The sequence below is a fragment of the Tiliqua scincoides genome, chromosome 1 (assembly GCF_035046505.1).
Source record: "Tiliqua scincoides isolate rTilSci1 chromosome 1, rTilSci1.hap2, whole genome shotgun sequence".
Lineage (NCBI taxonomy): Eukaryota > Metazoa > Chordata > Lepidosauria > Squamata > Scincidae > Tiliqua > Tiliqua scincoides.
In genome coordinates, this window is record NC_089821.1 from 294,270,956 (window position 1) to 294,293,364 (window position 22,409).

The 22,409-nt window shown below is 41.5% G+C and overlaps 1 protein-coding gene across 1 annotated transcript in view; it reads right to left on the reverse strand.

Annotated features, from left to right (window-relative positions):
- The window catches only part of TRIP11 (thyroid hormone receptor interactor 11), a 58,172-nt gene that overhangs the window by 19,691 nt on the left and 16,072 nt on the right, over positions 1-22,409 (reverse strand). The window contains exons 8-15 of the mRNA XM_066628447.1: positions 21,371-21,411; positions 19,266-19,472; positions 12,104-15,136; positions 10,860-11,000; positions 10,576-10,769; positions 5,624-5,787; positions 5,374-5,477; positions 4,906-5,005 (exon numbers count right to left, since the gene is read on the reverse strand). Coding sequence (XP_066484544.1) covers positions 4,906-5,005; positions 5,374-5,477; positions 5,624-5,787; positions 10,576-10,769; positions 10,860-11,000; positions 12,104-15,136; positions 19,266-19,472; positions 21,371-21,411 — 3,984 coding nt within the window. The remainder of the gene's footprint in view (positions 1-4,905; positions 5,006-5,373; positions 5,478-5,623; positions 5,788-10,575; positions 10,770-10,859; positions 11,001-12,103; positions 15,137-19,265; positions 19,473-21,370; positions 21,412-22,409) is intronic.

The following is a 22,409-nucleotide window of genomic DNA, read 5'->3' on the forward strand; positions in this document are numbered from 1 at the left end:
TTCCTTGCCCTTTACGGCCTCTCTAACTTGGCTGGTTAGCCATGGGAGCACCCTCCTGGACTTAGTTGAGCCCTTCTTCCTCTGCAGTATACAGTTCCACTGGGCCTCTGTTACTGTTGTTTCAAGCAGCCTCCATGCACTCTGGAGAGATTGGACTCTTTTTTTAGCTTCCCTCTCAACCTCCTTCTAACCAGCCTCCTCATTTGAGGGAAGTCCGCTCGTCGGAAGTCAAGGGTTTTTGTGAGAGATTTGCTCGGTATTCTTCCCCCGACGTGCATATCGAAACAGATCACAGTATGATCACTGTTCCCCGATGGCTCAGTAACAATGACATCTCTAACCAGGTCCTGAGTACCGCACAATATTAAATCCAGAGTCACCTGCCCTCTGGTGGGCTCCATGACTAGCTGCTGTAAGGCACAGTCATTTAACATGTCAAGAAATCTGGTCTCCTTTTCGTGACCAGAGCACAAATTGACCCAGTCTATATGAGGATAACTGAAGTCCCCCATGATTACAGCCCTGTCCCTCCTTGTCACCTCCCTGATCTGTATCCTCATTTCAAGGTCCCCTTCCGGTTTCTGGTCTGGAGGACGATAGTACGGCCCCCAGTATTACATCACTCCTCAGGCCTGGTAATTTAACCCACAGAAATTCTATGGTGGAGTGGGACCCGCCTTCAATCACTACTTTGCTGGATTCTATCCCTTCCTTAATGAAAATGGCCACCCCACCTCCAACATGCCCCTCCCTGTCCCTCCTGTAGAGTTTATAGCCCGGGATTGCGGTATCCCACTGAGTTTCCGCATTCCACCAGATTTCCGTTATGCCCACTATGTCAATGTTTTCCCTAGTCACCAGACATTCCAGTTCTCCCATCTTTGCTCGGAGACTTCGGGCATTTGCATAAAAGCATTTGTACATGGAATGTCCCAGGATGGGCTGCTTATTCGCTCCTTTGTCCCCACATTCTCTCACTGTGCCAAACTATCACATCCCATCATGCTACCATTCCCAGTTTCTTCTACTCTGCCTTTACCTTGTTGTTCTTGAACCTCCCTAGCCTCGTCCCACAGGGATGAGGAGTTCCGAACCAGATGCCCCTCAGGTCCTGTCGGCTTTCCCCCAGGGATCAGTTTAAAAGCTGCTCTGCCACCTTTTTAATGTTATGTGCCAGCAGTCTGGTTCCATCCTGGTTCAAGTGAAGCCTGTCCCTCTTGTACAGGCCCTGCTTGTCCCAAAACATTCCCCAGTGCCTAATGAATCTAAACCCCTCCTCCCTACACCACCGTCTCATCCACGCATTGAGACCCCTGATCTCCGCCTTCCTGGCTGGCCCTGCGCGTGGAACAGGTAGCACTTCTGAGAATGCTACCTTTGAGGTCCTGGCTTTCAGCTTCCTGCCTAAAAGCCTAAATTTAGCCTCCAGGACCTCCCGGCTACACTTGCCCACGTTGTTGGTGCCGACATGCACCACAACCGCTACCTCCTCCCTAGCACTATCTACCAGTCTGTCTAGATGAGAAGTGATGTCTGCAACCTTCGCACCAGGCAAGCAAGTCACCATGCGGTCCTCACATCCATCGCAAACCCCCCTCTCTATGTTTCTAATAATCAAATCCCCCACTACAAGAAGCCCCCGACCCCCCTCCCACCAAGGAGTATCCTGAGTGTGTTCGGATACGACCCACCAACCAGGGAACCACTTGTCTCTACCCCTTTAAGGGATGGGGGGGAAGGCAACAACACAACGCCCAGTATCACACTGCTGTCAGGGACAGGAGAGGTTTTTTTACCTAGCTGCAGCCAGCGCTGCAGTCCTGGAGGGTCCAGGGTACCCTCCGCAGGGCTCCCCATGCCTGCAAAAAAGAGAAAAATACAGACACTTCTGGTTTCGTTGCAGAACCAGAAGTGCCCGTTTTCTTTTTTTGAAATGTTTACGGGTGCAGTGAGCCCTGTGGGGGGCTCAATGGACCCCCCCCCCAGAGCTCAGAGGTGGCTGCAGCTAGGTAAAAAAACCTGTCCTGTCCGCGGCAGCAGCACAATCCTTGGGATTACGTGGCTGCCTTCCCCTCCCCTCCACAACCATTTACAGTGCTCCTAATTCCCTTGTAGGAGTTTGGGAAGCACTGTTGTGAACCAGGGACTGCATGGATTTCAATCTCAATACAGAACTGAGATGACATTAACAATTTTCATGGACAATGTCCATCTAGAAATAGACAAGGGATGTAATTCTGGACATACTAAGTTCCTAATGGAACTTGTTAAACCTTATGTGTCTTTCAGTACTACTGATCATCAAATATTAACATCTATGGAATGCAGTGCGAGTGGATGCAACAGCTGGCTTATTCTATTTTCTATGTTTACACATGGGGCGAGGATTGTTCATCTGCTCTTGCCATATGTAAGGGAGTGGCACCAGGATGCAGGTCTCTTGTTGCCTTGAGTGTTCCCTGAGGCATCTGGAGGGCCACTGTGAGATACAGGAAGACTGGGCTGATCCAGCGAGGCTCTTACATTCTCTTTGAATATTGTGGAATGTCACAGGATTGTAAATTCCCTACCTTAGTCTCTGATATCTACATAAAATCGGGCTGAGATAACTTGTCCACGGCTACATCATAAAACATTATCAATACCTGACCATATTTTAAATTTTTCATCAAACTCAGAGTAGTGGTTTTTGTTCAAAATCAATGTCTAGAAGCTATTACAAAGAAGTTGCATAAAAATTGTCAGACTAAAGCTGAATCTAGAAGTAGTAGTAGTGATGATAGTTGGGTGTCTTTGAGTTTCAGAAGGGAAGCTACCTAACACTGATGAGTTTAAACCCCTCCAGTTGATCAGGTCTAGGACACGGTTCTGGGGTTATCCTTGAACAGTGTTCAGAAGTTTCAGCTAGAATTTAAGTTGACATGTACAGTAAAGAAGATCTAACATTTATACGTGCAACCGCAAAGAGGGTAAAAGAACATTCACTGCTGCCATAATATTGTGCATTTATTTACTTGCTATGTGGTCTTTGGGATTCTACAGTACCTAGGATGAGATCAAGCGTAAGTTCCCGGCTTGTGCACTCCTTCCCATTGTTCTTCCTGCACTTTCCCCCCAAACAGAAATAAACAGTTTAAAGCAGAGAGATCCCACATTTGAATGTGCAAGTTCTCAGACTCTGCAAGATAGAACCACAAAGGTAGGATTTTTCTTTCTTGCATTTTTAGAGAGGTCCTGAGTTCAACTGTTACCCTGCAGATGCCTGATCTTGTCTGATCTCGGAAGCTAAGCAGGGTCAGGCCTGGTTAGTACTTGGATGGGACACCACCTGGAAATACCAGGTGCTGTAGGCTTATACCATAGTCTTTCGAGACTGAAGGTTGCCAACCTACCTACCTGAGTTCAAAGAAACATGGGATTTTCTAATTCAGTAAGTTGGGGGTTGGAGGATGGAGATGCATGAACCTAAGGCCCACTCTTTATCTCACTCTGGATAGAGCAACAGGGGCCATGTAATGTGCAGACAGAACCTTTACCTCTACTCTTGAATGGAACCTCACCCCCATCATATTGTCAAGCACTAAATTTCCTGTTTATTTTTACCTATAGTCACTTCTGAAGAACCTCTTTCCTACTGGCCATGCAATCTTTTAGCAAGAGTGGTTCAAATAAATAAAAAAGTGATTTAAATACAAACAAGGGACAGCCAGGTCAACATCTGTTCCTTGAATTCTTATTAGAATCTCAAATTTTTCAAAACAAACAAAAATAAACACACAAGTAATTTTGTTGCTCTCATAAATGTACAAAACTTTACAAATACATGGAGAGAGCATTTGATAAAGGTTAAGAAACCAGAAGTCGAGTGTGAGATCTCTACAATCAGTTCTTTGACATTTCTAAGCAACGCAATAAAACTCTCACACATGTTATTTTGCTATGAAGCACTGAAATAATTTTGATAAAGAATGAGATCACACAATAATTGAAAAATACCATCACTTAAAAAGAAATAGCCTTATACCAGAAGTACAATAAAAACTGAGCTTATCTAAGATTTCATTTTCTATCAGCAAAACTGAGATGCTACACAGACCTCAAAGTACACTAAATACCCATTCTAAAAATTGCTTTCTATTTACTGTACTACTTACAATGCAATCCTATACATGTTTATCCACACCTAAGTCCCAGGGTGTTCTAGTGGAGTTTATTTCAAGCCACATATGCCAAGGACAGCAACCTTACAGAGATCCCAAGCATTGCTTCCCAAGAAAAAGAATGCACACCCTAACAATAAGCAGTACCAGAGCATCACCACAATCCAGGCTTCTGTGTTAGTATTGAAGGCAGAAAACTTCAGTGTAAACATCTGAGACTGAAGAGCTTGTAATTATTTTCTCAACTTGCAGTGTAAAATATCTTAAAAGGTAAAATGTCTTCTCAAACGGAAGATTTAATGACTTTACAACAGTTTCCATTATTAATAAAACTCTATGTAGCACCATCCTGGGCACCTTGCAGGAGAAAGGTGGAGTTGATATATTTGAAATAAACATGAATAGACAGATGGATAAATAAATAATATAAGCCTGGATCCAAAGATGGTACTGGAAACAGAAAGTTCTTCCGTTCACACAAGGTAGGGGGCCTAACTTTCATAACTCCTTACCCACCTAGTCCTCACGAAAGCCACTCCTGACTTTTGGAATCCTGGCTTGAGGGATTCTTCTGAGCAGCGAAAACAGCAGGGAATGGAATGTATAAGCTTTCACAGGTATGGGGAAAATTAGCAAAAATTGGGAATTCCTTCCTCCACAAGCAGAACTGCTCTCCACTTATGTGAGCGGTGCTGGGACCCAAGCCAGTATCTAGTGTTTACAAGGTTTTACGGCGTCCTGTTACCTTGTCTCTTAAGCTCCTCAATTTGCTCCTCCTTGAGATCCAGCTGTTCTGTTAGTCTTGACGCAGAATCTAGGGCTGTATTAGCTTCCTGTAAACTTTCCTGTACAATGAAGTAGGTTATTATACAACAAATTGCTGTGATAACACAGGTATCAATATAACAAAAACCAATTTTAAATCTCTTCTGTTTGAGCCAGATGCGCTTCAAACACAAAAGCACACATGGATCCAGATTAGGTCACTTGTTTCACTGACTGCCTCTATGAGATATGAAGGAAAATATTCCTAGATATTATCAGTTGTATTCCATCCCTTTCCCAAATCCTTTCCTTCAATTTTACTCTCATTCTCCCATAGGGAATTATGCAGTCTCTTGTTCCCCATGTCAATTTCCATGCTTCCCCATCCTTCTGCCACACCCATTAAAAAAAACCACCAGGCTGCATATATAGAACAAACTCAGCATACCTGCAAGGAATGCACTTCATCTTCTAATTGCTCTGCTTTCTTCTTCCACTCTGCAGTCTGCCTTTGGTGTTTCAGTAGCTCAGCTGAATACATGGCTTTCTCTTCTAAAGATAAATTATGTGTACTTAGCTCATACTTACTAATAGTTTTTTAAAAATAAGTTATTAAAACATCTCTTTTAATTATCACCAAAATAATATACTAACAGAAAATATTCACGGCATGTTTAAATCTGGGGAAATTAACTTACCCTGCTGAAATTGCTCTAGCACCATCTGCAGGTTGGCCAAGGACATAGCATACTGTTTTACTTGGTCTTGCGAAATTGTTAGCTGAAGAACAGTTTCATCTCTATGCCTGGTAACAAGGTACAATTGTTCTTGCAAAGATTCCACCTGCATGCTTGCCTGATGGCTTCAAACAGATATATGAAATATAAATCAACCAGGTGATAAGGAATTCTCACTTTTGCAATCCATTTCCTTCAGGCTCCAGATATCTGGCAGCACTTATCTCAGTTTCAAAATATAAATGACAGTTCTAAAACATGAATATGATGGATATCTTTCCATCATAAACATGGTTGGCAACCTTCAGTCTCGAAAGACTATGGTATAAGCCTACAGCACCCGGTATTCCCAGGCGGTCTCCCATCCAAGTACTAACCAGGCCTGACCCTGCTTAGCTTCCTAGATCAGACAAGATCAGGCATCTGCAGGGTAACAGTTGCTGCATGAACACATCTGTTACAGATAGTCTTCCTGGAAGGACAGTTACTTTTCTTAAGTTAAAAGAGGGAGGGTGGAAACTCTTGAATGCCTTCTTCTTATCCTTGACAAAGCTGAGAAGGAGCTTGCCAAAAAGGTGACCAAATTCCACGGGAGGCAGGGATGGTCAGGGGAAATGGATCCCTGTACGCATGGAGCTTCCTGCTGCCTTTTCAGTTGGACCTGCCTCCTGCTGACATTAAGGTGAATCCCACAAGTGAATCCCACAATTAAGGAATACCTCTGCCTCTACCAGGGAATGGAGCTTCCTCAGTAGAAATGCCAGTTTAAGAGAGCTTATGATCAGATGTGAAAAATTTGAGTAGATATTAAGCAACATCTAAAGAGAACCATTTACAAAGTGCTTACATGTGCACGTGCACCCTTCTAAAGTCACTGCCAAATCTTTTGATAGCGATTTTCAGGAATAATGCAATGTGTGACATATTCATTTAATCAATTACCAAAGAATTTCATCAGATGTTATATTCATTAGATTACTTTTAGTGTTATGAGGAAGAAAACTATTTTCTTTCTCCAAACCACATACAGCCACACATAACAGGGCAGGAGGTCTGATCTAGAGGGCAGAGTCTCCGTTAGCCCGAAGATAACATCAGAAGGTCGCCAGTTTGAGGACACCGGCAGCTCCCTGAACGGCTGAGAATGCCGAGACCTTGAAGCAGCTGACAAGCCAAGCTGAGTGATTCCACCTGCTCTTGGTGTGAGCAAGAAGCGACTTGGCTGCCCTCCATGTGAGAGATGGAGCTGCTTGTCATCCTGCGTGGGTGAACTGGAGGCCAGAAGTGAGACCAAACCAGGAAGATCCATTCTGAAATGTTGTTGGTTCTTGAAAGAGAACCTCTGATTGTAAAAACCCCTTGAGGGATTTAGAAATGCCTGCCTATGTAAACCACCTTGAGTAAAGTCAGAGGAGTAATCCGATGACCACAAAGTCGGTATATAAATACCTAGTTATTATTATTTATAAAACTTCCATTATATTTCCCCACTCATTTTTCTTCTGATCTCAAAAACACTTTAGCCCCTCTTCATGCCTTTCAAAGCATACAGGGTAAGAAACACAGGATCTAGACCTGTGCTTCTGTCTCCCAAGGGCACAGATTTAAATATTCCAGTTGCACATCTGACAATTTCAGGACTTTCCTTCATATCCAAATCTGGTTCAGCCCCCCCTCTCTTCCCCTATTTCTCTTTTCCTATATTAAGCATTTCTTAGTTGTATCTTCTTATTCTGGAAATTTTTGGATTTTGCCTTATAATACGTTTGATTTTAACTGATTTCTTGTGACATGATCTAAAGCAGGTTGCTACTACCATTTCCAGCAGTCCTCACTGTAAGGTTAAAGCCTGAAAAGGCTAAAGACCATAGGAGTTGAGGCTAGATGTCCAAAAAGACTGAATATCTACAGATCTGGTATCCATGGTTTCAGGTATGTACAGTTCTCTGTGATCCCCACTGCACCTATTACCTTCTGTTTTCCCTGCTAACTGGATAAAAGGCAAAGTGGGTGCTCCTCTTTTATTTAGCAGAGGAAGAGTAATTGGCCCTCCTCACCCCAGCAGTGTCTTTTCTAGTGGCTATCTGCTGGTATTCTTTTGCATCTTTTTAGATTGTGAGCCCTTTGGGGACAGGGAGCCATTAGTTATATGATTTTTCTCTGTAAACCACTTTGTGAACTTTTTGTTGAAAAGCAGTATATAAATACTGTTAATAATTAATTAAAAATTTTCTTCGTTAACAATCTGTAGAAGTGTTTGTAAATGGTGTTATTTTACTCAGAAGTAAGCCTGTTGTGTTCAGTAATGCATAGGCTGTAATCCTCTCTTACTCACTGGAAACAAATCTCTAACCATCAGGCATGTTTCTTGCTTTTACAGACACTATAACAGCAAAGTGACCAGCAGGCAGTCAGCCTGTACACAAGAGGAATACAATCAGAAGCCTGCTTCCTGTTAACGTTCTGACTGTGTCCGGCTAGTACCGTGGTCTACAAACTACAGCTCAAGGGTCAGACCCAGCCCACCACAAGATTTTATCTGGCCTGAAGCAGCTTTTTCTTCCATTGCATTTGCTAATGTTTGACATTTTCATTATATCATTTCTCAGTTTAAGCACGGTATTGTTTCTTTGTAACTGTCACATTTCTCTCTTGTTCTGAATCATATCATGATTCCAAAGAAGTGCCAATAAAAACTTATTCATTCATTTAAATTTCATTCATTTATAAAACTGATGTTGTTCATCAGTTTCGCTCTAGAACCAATTCGCGGATTCATCGCCGGTCTCCTTCAGCACAATGCAGCTTGAGGACGTGGAGGAATACATCTACCTTGTATTGTATAACTTGGCCGCCTCATCAACATGTAGAACGAACTCAAGCCAGAGCTCATACGATGCCATAAAGCTGATTGGGCCGCTTTCTCCTCCATCAGAACAGTTGTCGATGCCACCAGAGATGCCACCCTACGGGTGCAACTCTTTGACTCGACTGTCCTTCCCACACTCTGCTATGGAGCTGAGATGTGGTCACTGACGTAGTCACTGACCTTGCGGAGCAGCTACGAGTGGCCCACACCTCTGTCAAACAGACTCGTTGGACTGACACTAGCAGGACCAATAGCTCTATCGGGAGGACATCCGCAGGCTCTCTGGCGTGAAGAATCCACTCATTCACGTCAAGAAGATGAAGCATTGATGGGGGGGCCACATCGCGAAAAGAACCAATGATCACTGGAGCACGAGGATGCTGGAGTGGTATCTGAGAGACTGGAAGAGACCACTCGGACGTCCACTGACACGATGGGTGGACGCATTTGCGTTCGAGCACAACAAGAGGGACGCAAGAGGTTGGGTTACCTGACGATGGTTGACGAAAGCACAATGCCACAAAGAATGGAAGTAATGTTGGGACCCGTGTGGAGGAGGCTAACACTGACATCGTGAGGAACGGGTCGTCTAAGTATCTAAGTAAGTCAGTAAAGAACTGGTTTTTTTACTGGAAATATGTGTCAAATATACGATGTGGCCTTCATACTGAAAAGTTTGGAGACCTTTGGAGTTTGGAGACCTCTGCAGTTGTTGGAAGATGTATACCTAATTCTAAAATAATTGTGGAAACACGAATTGAATTTGGGATCCCTAGAATTCTACGAAAAAAACCACAGCCTGGTTACTTACTTTTAAATTTTGGCTTAAACTGTGTTTAAATTCTCATTCTGGGTCCATTTTATATGATTTGTTAAGAGACTCTTATTTTTTTCTTGGTTTCGTTTGATAGACAACAAACTTGCTTCTCTTGATCTTCTCTTGATCTTCTCTTGATCTTCCATTAGAATCCCTGGCAGATATGAGTCTTTCTAAAGCATATTCACTGATAAAAGGCAAGCTTTTATCATCCGAATTCAATTATCTAAGTAATAACCTTAATCCTACTTGTTCTCCTCTTTCTTTTGGTTTGGCCCCATCTTTCGATCATGCCCCTAATTATTTCTATACATTAACCAACCCGTTACATAGACGAGCCTTTATGTTAGCTCCTTTTAACATTTTCCCTTCGGCAGTCCATTCTGGCCGCTTTTTTAATATTCCACGGGAGAAAAGGCTCTGTCCCTTCTGTCACGAGTCTCCTGATTTTTTGTCTCACATTCTCTTTTTTTGTCCAGTACACCTTGATATTCGTAACCATTACCTTACTTCTTGGATTTCCTCTGATCTTACCCCTTCTGATATTACTCTTTCCAAGTTCATGAGTGATGTTTGTGTTTCTCTGACTGCAGCTGTTGCTGGTTATTTATCTGAGATTCTTAAAGTAACGTCAGAATTTAAATAACTTGATATCCTGCTTTTAATTGTCCAGTTTGTTATGCAAATTGCTGTGTCAATTGTAAATTTTAATTGCAAACCGTGTTGACATGCCAATAAAGGTTTCAGAACAGAACAGACCTCTGGAGTTTGTAGGCTGCCTGCCTGCTTGTTGCATTGCTCTTATAGAGTCTGTAAAAGCAAGAAACATGCCTGCTTGTTAAAGAAGAAAATGGAAGGTAATGGACATGGGGGTGGCAACACAGATCATTGCACTCCAAGTGTCCCCATTTTATGCGCAGTTGCTAGATCCACAGGGGCCCTGGAATGACTCTCCCGTGGATATGGGGATACACCTGTATTGTTTTCATTGGTGTCTGTATCATACAGATACACTATCTAGTTGGCAATTTCACACAATTTGAAAAACAACAGCTACCAGTATCCACAAGACCTGGAGGCAGGACAATGAAGAATCAAACCCTTTAAGGGCTACATCACACACACACACACCCCACTCCCTTCTCCACTTTAAGAGATCCTTCAGCAAAAACTACTTGCTGCTTAGGGTTATAGGATACTGCCATCACTAAATGAAACAAGAATTACCTGGCATTTTCTACTGCAGTTGATGAGGACTGCAGTTTCTCTTCCAAAACCTGAATTTTCTTTTTAAGCTTTGCTTCTCGATCCTCAGCTGCTAGAACTTCACGTGTGGAAGTATCTTCCCTTTCTAAAAGGTGATTGCGCAGTCTCTCCAATTCTTGGTTTAGACGCTGCTCCTTATCACGTAGATGCTGCACCTGAAAGCAATTAAGGACACATTTCTTCAGCTTTTCTTACTTTACTCTTATGTATCCACTCTCTTTCATCTACTCTTTTTCATTCCATACCTCATTCTGGAGGGCATTTGTCTCCATTTGTTTCTGCTTGAGTGCCAACATGACTTGATCTCTCTCTTGTTGAAAAATCAGAGCTTTTTCTTGCATTGACTGAGCTTCATTTAGTAGTTGGTTCAACTCCCCTGCCTTTCCCTTTCAAAAAGAAAAATAAAGAGATTGAACTTTTTTTTTTTTAAACAGGACATCTTCTTATACGTTAAGCTAAGGCACTGAAGAATTCAGTAGTTTCCAGAAACAGGACTCAAAAACGTTTTTCCTATAATAGAGAAAACAGAACTGAGATCACACACTAGTATAATACTGAACAACTAGTATAATACTGAACAACTAGTATGTTTTTCTACCCAGTAAGTATTCTCTGCAGGAAAAATCATATAAACTGCATCTAGGTCACCACATAACTGCTACAAGTGATTTTTATTATTATTGTATTGGCAGCTGGGACCATTATTGTATTGTATTGGCAGCTGGGACCATTACACACCAAGATACAAATCTGTCGAAAAAGCTCTGCTCTTCATTGGAGGCCCTCCTCTGAGACCTCTGCTACCAGAAGCATGGCAGCTTGGTATTGTAGGAGGGAGGGCTTTCTCAGTTTCAGCACCCAAAATCTGGAAAAGGCTCACAGAATAGGCGTGCCTAGTCCTACCTCTGTCAGCTTTTAGATGGGCAATGAGGTCTGCTTTGTTTCAGCAAAAGTCTTTAGAATGAAACTACTGCTGATTTTACTCCATTTGTTTTAATGCAGCTCCCTCCACAAACAGAAGCTTCCTTTATGGCAAGAAGGAATGTTCTGCGCATGGATAGAGGTGTTCTTAAACATTTTCATTTTTTCTTAAGGAGGAAAAGTACAGGAAGCAGTGTTAAGTGTTTTTATTCCAAGGGCACATTTTTATCAATTATAATCAGATTATAGTTAGCAGATGCAGCCACGATAATATTTCTAACTGGAAAATATCTTAAACACCAAAATGCAGTGTTTTGCATTTTTATTCAGATATTTTGACAACAAAAAGGCAGAGTTTTGTGTTCCAAGGCATAGGCTTGTAACTGCTGCTGAAGATAAAGGGTATCTTACCTATAAGATGGAGAGGAAACTCTGGCATGCACAAAGCCCTTGTTCTGTTCTTTTATGTGTCAAAACCAAAAACAAACCACTCCTACATATTGGCAGTCACACACCAGACAATTAAAATTAAAAGATACAAACCAAATGTGTCTCACTCATCACATACCTGCTCTCTCTCTTTCAACAGTTTTTCAAAAGTAAGAGCCTTCTCTTTCATTGTATGAGATTCAAATTCCTTCTCCCTCAACATCATTGAAAACTGCATGTTAGTTTCTTGCAGTGCTCGGAATTCTGTTTCCTTCTCCTGGCATCTTGACACTATTTTGTCATTTTCTTCCTTCAATTTAAGGATATCCATCTCTAAAATCAGAGTTCTCTCCTTTAGGTTAGTTATACCTTGCTTCAGCAGCTCATTCTCATTCTCTTTATTACTAAGATTTTCACTTAGAAAAAGTAACTGATCACTCTTTGATTTTATTAGCAAGTCTTTTTCCTTGAGTGACTTTTGCATGGTATCACACCTCTCCCTTAAGCGCTTCAACTCCAAGTCAGACTCTGCTTGGTTCCTTCTTTCCATCTCTGATGAGGTGGCCACCGAATCAGAGAGTCTCTGGTTATTTTCCTGCAGTGTTTGGATAGCTGCATCTTTTTCCTGCAGTGCTTTCTTCATGTGCTCTAGCTCCTCATTTAGTGGTCTGGACTCACTGTTAAGTATCTGAGAAACAGCATAACTGGGAATGTTTATTGACTGTTCAGTAGCAGATGAGATTACTGGTAGAGATGGCGTTACCATATCAAGCTTGCCCAGAATGAAATCCTTGGTGTTATTCAGCTCTCCTATGCTATGCTGAACTTGTGCCAATTCTTGGTTAAACGTTTGTAGCTTTCTCTCATTCTGTTCATAGCCCTCAATCAAGCTATTATATTCTATCTGTAACTGAGAACTATTCTCACTATCGGCTGAAATTTGTGCCTGAAGCCTTTGTAGTTCCTCTTGAAGATGAGCAGACTCATGCTGCATATTCTGGACAGTGGTCATTACTTGCTGCTTCCACTCTTCCATCTTTTTCACTTGCTGCTTCAGTTTATCACGTTCCTGTAAAAGCTCCTCAAACTGATTGCTATTAATCCCTCCTAATTCACTCCCTGTACCCATGTTAGATGTCTGGAGGACAGTCAGTAAAGTTTGGCATTTTTGACCCAATGCATCAATCTCAATATCTTTTTCTCGAATGATACGGGATAGGTTTTTAATAGTTTCTCGGGACATATCTTGGCTGCTATTATCAAATTCATTGGTTAGTTTTTTATTTTCTTCGTGAAGCTTCTTGAGAGCTGCTTCCTTAGCTGCCACGATATCCATCATCTTGTGATAATCTGTTTTTAATTGACTGTTCTCCCTAGTCTTTTCACTAAGAACTGCCAGCACTTGCTCTCGTTCCATGGCATAGGCTTGTAACTGCTGCTGAAGGTAAAGGATATCTTGCCTATAAGATGGTGAGGAAACCCTTGCATGGAGAGCTTGTATCTCTAGGTTTTTTTCCTGGATTATCTGTGTAAGTTTGCCAACTTCATCTTTGGATAATTGATCAATTTGTTTACTGAGCGAGACATTCTTTTCATTGAGAAGTTTTATTTCCATTTCTCTCTCCTTGATGCCTTTTACAAGCCTTTCAATTTCAGCTTTAGATAAGTCGTGTTTCTCATTCCCATTTTCGCCATTTAGCGTCTGGACTTTGGTTTCTTGAAAGAGATCTGAGGGTTCTGACTGAATGACCTGCCTCTGATTGTGCAGTTGGGTTTTAATTTGTTCTACTGTTCTCTGTAAATTTTTGATTTCCTCATCTTTTTCTGAGCACACTTGTTTGTGTGTGATGCTCATTTGTTCATGTTGGAGTTTGGACTCCTCAATTTCTTTTTTATATTCCTGAAGGGATTGCTGGAGTTGGGTCATTTTCTTACTCTGATCTTCAAGGGTTCTTTTGTTAAGTTTCACCTCTTCATCAAAATTATTTTTAAGTACAGTTAACTGTGTTATTTCTGCTTCAAGCTCAGTGATGATATCTAGAGTTTTGGGCTCAGCCAAAGGGGGCGACCTACTCTGCTGGTCTTTCAGACGTTCAATTTCTTCTTGCAAATGATTGTTCTCTTCTTTCATGGCTGAAAGGCTTTTTTCCTTGTCTTCTAAATTTTGTTTTAAGAGTTGAAACGTTTTCAGGTCCTTCATATAACCTTCATGTTGCTGTTCTAGTTCAGAAGCCCTAGTTTTAAACTTTTCCACAAATACCTCTTTCTCTTTTATGAGCTCTGTCAGCTGCTTCTGCCCTGCTAAACTACTTGTTAACATCTCTTTAGTTTCCTCATGGTCAACTTCCATCTGTTCAATGTTCCTCTTCAGTTCCGCTATCTCAAAGTTTCTTTCTTGATTGAGTTTAACTAAACGTTCATGTTCAGACTGTAATGTAGTGGCATCCAGGTTGCGTGAATTTGAGAGCTCCTCAATAGTTTGCTCATATTTATGAGCTTCTTCTAACAAACGGCTTTCAGTCAGGCTAAGTTCACTTTCCAACTGTGCTTTCTCTAATTTCAAAGCTTCCAGCATGGTTTTTTTCTCAAAAGCAATTTTATTCTTCTCATTACTGGTTTCTTTTAATTGATGCTTAAGTTCTTCACAGGCTGTATGAAGCTTTTCCTTTTCTAACTGTAGATCCAAAATAGATTTCTCCAAATCTGTGTTTACTTGCTGGTTTCTGGAAATTTGTTCATTCAGCTTTGAAATTTCAATTTCCCTTTCTTTGGAGAAATGATCTTGATGGCTAGTGTTAGACTCTTGATTTATCTTGATTAACTCATTCTGGAGTACTGAAAGTTCTTCCTCTCTCTGTATCAGTTTCTTCTTTAATTCTGCTACTTCTTGTTTATTTTTGGAATTACAGTCCTGGGATGTTCTAAGCTGTTCTTTTAGTTCCTTTATTTTATTCTCTAGCTGCTGTTTAGTCATATGCAAATCGTTAAGTGCAAATGTACACTGATTTAATTTCTCTCGCTGGGCTTCTATTTCCTTGTTCATTTCTAGCTTCACAGATTCCAAATTTGATGTTTTTCCTTGTTCAGTCTCTATGTCACATTTTAACTGGTTTATAGCATTAGCAGCTTCAACATTCTGCTTTGCCAGCTGCTCTTTCAGTTTAATCATATGCTAAAAGAAAAAGAAATCAACATTTAAAAGAAATTCTTCTGATTTATGAAATGAGCACTTTACAAGCTTAATGCCATAGAAATGAATTTCCATATAATTGCATTAAAAAATTTATATATTTTTAAATGATCTTGTTGTATTACATGCTATAATTTTAGGATCAGTGGTTCTGAACCTGTGGTCCACGACACCTTGAGAAGTGGTCTGCAAAGTCTCCAGAAAAAAGATGATTGCCTTTGATCACCTCCAGTGTCTTACCAAGCAAATGCTCCTCCATGGACCACCAGAGAATGATGGAGAATGGATTGCCTGCAGCTGGCACTTGCAGTATCTTGCCAAGCACTCACCCAAAGACTAACTGTATTTAATTGTATTTTTCATGTGTGGGGATGGGGGGTTTGTTTGCATATGGTCCATGACAATTCCAATTTTTGCTTCAATGGGCCATAGGCTCCTAAAGTTGGGAACCACTGTTCTAGATTAATGAAGTTATGTAATTAAATGTGAACTTCATAATACTTCATGTCCAAAGTACCAGGACTCTTGCACAACACCCATGCATTTTACTGCTCTCCTGTGATAAGGCCCATTCATCCTCTGGCTAGCAGACGAGTGGTGAGTTGAAGTTTGGTACAGGCATGCCCCCTTAACCACAGGGGTTCTGTTCTGGAAGCCCCTGCAGATAGCTGAAACTGCGGATACAGGCCATCGCCCATCCTAGCGGTCCCAGGTGGCTGACCCCCATCACTGGGTTGACCAAGGAGCCTTTTCCTTTAAGAGAGATTTCAAGCTGGTTGCTAGAAAGAAGACATGAAGCTGTCCACGTATGGTTCATTTGTAATTTAGAGTATAAAACCTGAGTGTGGGTTCACAGAGAGAGGCCAGCAGAGAAGGAAGCTAGAGTTGGCAGTCCTTATACTGCAGCATGCAAAAAGGCAGCTGATGGAGTATTATGCTGCTGACTGTCTTGTAATGTTACATTGATGTAAACATAAACAGTAACCTTACTATCTTGTAGATAAGCCAGCTAACTTTTCTTGTTTTGAATGTTATTTTAAAATGCATGATACTAATGTTTATGGAGAAACTATAAGTTGCTTCAGTTCCCTTAAGAACTAACCTTTTCTTATACTAAAATTCTTTTATTTTGAAGATTAAGTGCAATCCATTTTATTGACCAAGGGAATGTATTTCAAAAAAACCTGGTGGACTAGGCTGGTGAAAAAGGGTGCAGGTTGCATCCTGCCAAGGTTTGGAATTTCCCCTAATCTCTCCTCTAATCACCCTCTGAGTGATAATTGTGACACCCTCCCCCCCATGGAGGTAAAGGGAGCTCTGCTCTTTTTGGAGAGGAGCCTGAGCTCGGCAGAGCCAGGAACTTCTATCCCCAGCCTCTCCTGAGCTGAAAACACGTGACTTCCGGTTTCACGTAAAAACAGAAAGTCATGTTTTTAATGCCTTATAAGGCATTGGACGGCCTGGGGAAGCCCTGGAGGATGTCCCTGTCCTCTGCTGATCTCAGACTCCCCTCTGGAGGGTGTGCGTATGCTGGGGAGAGCCCCAGACCTAATCCACGGATAAGCGAATCCATGGATACAGAATATGTGGTTACAGGGGCCACATATGTATTTCCTTTCTACCACAGAAAGTCCAAGCCCCCCCCCCAACCTCCATGCCTAAGGCAGAGTACAACTACAATTCTCTTCCTCAAGTTCCTGCCCCCACTTATTTGCCCTCTCTTTCCCTCTCTTACCTAGTGGCACACTATCACTTCCTTCCCATCAGCTGGCCTTTCACAATACCCATCACCTTGCATCCTCTCCTCTTCCTGTCAATCTAGTCACAATGTCAAAGACAGAGAGGAGCAGGAGAAGTTTGTGGAGAACAATGATGACCTTCTACTGAAGAGCAGAGTAGTGGCCTACTCTTAGAGGCCTAGTAGAGTAGTGGCCTACTAAAGGGAGATAAAAGGAGACTTAGAGATGGCAGAAAAATTAAATGAGTTATTTGCATCTGTCTTCACGGCAGAAGACCTCGGGCAGATACCCGAACGACCCCTCCTGACCGAGGAGTTAAGTCAGATAGAGGTTAAAAGAGAAGATGTTTCAGACCTCATTGATAAATTAAAGATCAATAAGTCACCGGGCCCTGATGGCATCCACCCAAGAGTTATTAAGGAATTGAAGAATGAAGTTGCAGATCTCTTGACTAAGGTATGCAACTTGTCCCTCAAAATGGCCACGGTGCCAGAAGATTGGAGGATAGCAAATGTCACACTGATCTTTAAAAAGGGAAGGAGGGGGGACGGGAAACTATAGGGCGGTCAGCCTAACATCTATACCTGGTAAGATGGTGGAATGCCTCATCAAGGATAGAATCTCAAAATGCAAAATGAGGGAGAATCAGCATGGCTTCTGTAAGGGTAAGTCTAGCCTCACGAACGGCTAGTATTATAATGCCGTTGTACAAATCTATGGTAAGGCCACACCTGGAGTATTGTGTCCAGTTCTGGTCTCCGCATCTCAAAAAAGACATAGTGGAAATGGAAAAGGTGCAAAAGAGAGCGATTAAGATGATTTCGGGGCTGGGGCACCTTCCTTATGAGAAAAGGCTATGGCGTTTGGGTCTCTTCAGCCTAGAAAAGAGACGCTTGAGGGGGGACATGATTGAGACATACAAAATTATGCAGGGGATAGACAGAGTGGATAGGGAGATGCTCTTTACACTCTCACATAATACCAGAACCAGGGGACATCCACTAAAATTGAGTGTTGGGCGGGTTAGGACAGACAAAAGAAAATATTTCTTTACTCAGCATGTGGTCGGTCTGTGGAACTCCTTGCCACAGGATGTGGTGCTGGCGTCTAGCCTAGACACCTTTAAAAGGGGATTGGACAAGTTTCTGGAGGAAAAATCCATTATGGGGTACAAGCCATGATGTGTATGCACAACCTCCTGATTTTAGAAATGGGTTATGTCAGAATGCCAGATGCAAGGAAGGGCACCAGGATGAGGTCTCTTGTTATCTGGTGTGCTCTCTGGGGCATTTGGTGGGCCGCTGTGAGATACAGGAAGCTGGACTAGATGGGCCTATGGCCTGATCCAGTGGGGCTGTTCTTATGTTCTTATGGCCTAGAAGAGCATCCCAGAAGATGAGGGCAAAAACAGATGTTGGTGAAGTAGAGGTAGCAAACAGGGCACCCCCCCCCATCAATCCACTGGTTCAGAGGTTTCATTAGTGAGCCTCCAACTTCTGTTCTCCAATCACTACCAAGAATAGCACTTAACAGAACAAGATCATTTTTAAAAATACAAATATTTCAAAAAATAGACTTAAGTTACGTGATGCCAATAAAGGTTTCTGATCTGATCTGATCTACTTAAGTTACTCCAGGTGCCTATCCTGGTTATATAAAGCCAAAGATGGCAGTGTGAATTTATCTGCACTTCAACTTCCAACATGGAGTACAGTTCCATGTCTGCTGTGTGCATGGCTATCCTTTTTCTGCCCTAAAGAACCAGCAGTTCTTTCAAGACAGGAAAAGATTACAAGCTGTGCATTTTACCACTACAGCTACATTGTAGTCCTGACTTGAGAAGAGCACAGGGTCTGCATCAGGTGGTACAGCCAGTTGAAAGATGGGGGGGGGGGCAAGAGTAACACAGCTTTGGGAGAAAGAGGTCAGTAGCCAATCCCAAATTATTATTTGCAAAACTTCTCTTCAGAGTAACTAAATCTAACATAAACACATTCTAATTTGTGTTCGACATTGTTCCACGTCAGTGGGTTGTTAAATGAAGTTACAAAGAACTGCTTGTCAGACACAGTATTCTGTGTCACCCAAAAGGAACCTATGAACCTGAAATGAAGATTTTTGAAACTGGCTTGCTTATAAGAAATGCAGGTTAACACTTCTTTAAAAATACTCAATTTTAAACAATATTCCTTTTTGAAGGATATTATTTCTCCTTGAAATAAAAATATTTCATTGATAAGCAATTGTTAGAAGCAGACTAGTCAATGATAGCTTTAGATTTTTTTAAGAACAGCCAACAGCATCCATACTCATACACACTGAAATTGTGTGGGATTACATGCTATTTCTTTTACTTAATTCACAAATGTTACCTGTGTAGCTTCTTGATTTTGCTTGTCCAGTTCTTCCAGTTCTGTTCTTAGGGTTTCTTTTTCAGCAATGCTTTTTTTAAGTTCGTACTGTTTCTTTTCCAAATCTTGTCTTAACTGATTTAATTCTACGTTCTGTTCTTTGGTGGATATATACGTAGTATTTTCATAGCCGGGTTGTAAATTTGATAGTTCTTTCTGAAATCCTTCCTTAATTTAGACAGAAAAAATACCCTAAATTTAATAGGATAAAATTGATATAAGTATATTCATAAATATCGAGATTTAAATAACAGACCTTGCAAAATCATTTGGGAAGCAAACTGTTCTGTTGAGAACTCAAAATTAAACTCAGTTAATTTTGCTGGTTAATTCAAACCAGCAAAAGTGCTGTTAGTCTAATGCAGGGGTGTCCAAACTTTTTGGCAGGAGTGCCACATCATCTCTTTGATACTGTGTCAGGGGCTGGGGAAGAACAAAGAATTAATTTACATTTCAAATTTGAATAAATTTACATAAATGAATATATTAGAGATGGAACTTATATGAATGAAGGTCTTGCAATAGTTCAAGGCCTGTAAAAGGCTTTGCACAAAGCAAGGACGGCCTTCCTGTCGCTGCCGCTGCTGTATCACAGATGTGAAATAGCAAACAGTAGTGGGAGCCCTCATCTCACCGTTCACAGGAGAGGTTGAACAGTCACCCTCACACTGAGAGCGGTTGCACTGGACCAGCACGGGCTTCAGCAAGTCTCCAGAGGGCCAGAGGCTCACTGGAGTCTGGGGGCTTCCTGCGGGCTGGATTGGGAGTCCCTGAGGGCTACAAGTGGCCCCTTGGCCAGGGTTTGGGAACCCCTGGTCTAATGGAAAGTTAAGCAATAGATCCAAAGAGAGTAGTCACCATATTTGCCCTTTTTGTTCAACTTGCTAACTACTGAAGCCTAAATGTTTGTGCACATTTCATATTGTATAAATCAGAGTGGTCCAACTTTGGACAGCTGGGGTGTTGCATGACCTCCAGTTCGGCCGACCCCAGAAGTAATTTGGAAGTCATACGTCACTGCCAATTACTTCCATGTTCTAAGCCTGCTAAAATCATTGAGCAGGCTCAGAACAGAGACAGCTGAGCCAGGGCGTTTCTATCTCCCTCTCCGCACCATTCCAATTTCTCCATTTCCAAAGGAGAAACTGGAATAGGGCAGCAGGAAGACCAAAAAGCTGCCAGAATGCCCATACTCACTCCATCTGACACTCCAGCTCTTAAGAAAAGTTCGTTTGCTGTGTGTGGGAGTGCTTTAATCCTTCACATTTGCTAACATTTCCATTGTGACCTACAGGAGTCTGTGTATACTTTCTGCATATTGATGATGATGGGAAAAAATGGAGCAGTTTACTATTCACAACAATGAGTTTTTAGGCATCTCTTCCACAACAGCACTAAAGCAGTGGTGGGCAACATGCAGCCTACATGGTTCCTGGAAATCTTTCTACAGTATAGAAATTCTGGTTAGAAGTCAAAGAATCACCCTTTCCTGCAGCCTTATGGAGGCAGAGAGGAATAAGAAAGTGTGACAGCAAAAGTTTTGAAGACAGCTTTATGTGCACGAAAACCTGTCAACCTTAACAAATGCTTTGCTCCATCACGGGCCCCAGAGTCCCTGATCTGTCAGACCCCAAGCTCAAGATAAGAGAACACATTGTTATCTGAGCTGTCACTGGGTTTAGTTAAGCTTGGGTATTCTCTGACAGAGTTTTCTTTACTTTAGAAAATTACTTGTGACAAAAAGTTAGAACCCCTGCTCTAAACTTGATTCCCAGTTCAGAAAAGCAGCAATGCATATACCCAGTATGGATAAGCAGACTAACTTCTACTAATATGTACACTTGGAGCACGGTCTGATGTGGGGGGGGGGGGGTTCTAAATATTTTAATATTTTATGCAAGAAAAATAAAAACTTTTAACCAAGGATCTCACAGTTAAATTTCATGAAAGAAAAACAAGAACACTCACACCTAAAGAACACAACACCATTCTGAGAACATACATGGCTTTCTCTAGCTTTTTGGTTTATTAGCACTGCTATGAATGGTTTTTAGTAATCTGATTACCTGATCTGCTCTTTTAAGTCTTATTATTTCATTTTCTGCATCTGTAAACACAGTGAAAAAATAAATTATTTCTCCTAGTGGAAAATAAACTGAAGATGGATAGTGGTGTAGGTTTCAAAGGCAAGAAATGCACAGGCAGCACCAAAATCTGCAATTCTAAACATAATAAAAACTATTTTCTAAATACATATTTTCATCTTTGCAGTAGTGAGGAACCAACACTTTCAACTGAGGTAAATGATGGCTGAAAGCAGAAGATTGGTTTTATCATCGGAAAGATGTGAGACAGTTTTCCTGTTTTTCAAATGAGTGTTAAAGTGCTGCTGAGGAAAGTTTTGAATTATTCCTCATGGTCTTAAAATTTATTCATATTGACAAAGGCATTGCTCTGAACAAGTTAGGGCACAATCCTAACCAGGTCTACTCAGAAGAAAGTTCTATTTTGTTCAATGGGGCTTGCTCTCAGGAAAGTGTGGTTAGGATTGCAGCCTCAATGAAACAAGAAAGTGTAGGGAAAAAGCAGAGAAAACAATCTATTCCTCAAAAGACAACTCCAGCTGTAAGCCTATAGCTTGGGGAAATACCCATCCCATACAGTATCACTAGTGATGGAATATCAATATAGATGAACTCCCAAACACATTGGAATGGTCCTAGATTCCTATACATCAGAATATGCAGCAGAAAAGAAAAAAAGATTCACATCATGTTTGCAATAATACAGACAACCAAGTGGCAGAAAACTGTACTACTGGTTCTGTTTCTCACTAATGATAGAAATGGGGCAAGGATTTGAGCAGTATGGTGTAGCAGCTTAGCTGCAAATCAGAATTACTCCAATTTGAATCTGATATGAATTCACTAGGAGGGCTTAAGAAAGACACTCCCTCTCAGCCCCATTTGAAATATATGTAGGGTTGTTTCAGAGTTACATCAAGCTAATACATATGATGCACTTTACACACTCACAGCCCAATCCTGAGCTGCCCAGGGCACCCAGGCTTGAAAGCACCGAGAAAGCCTGCCATTGAATCCTACG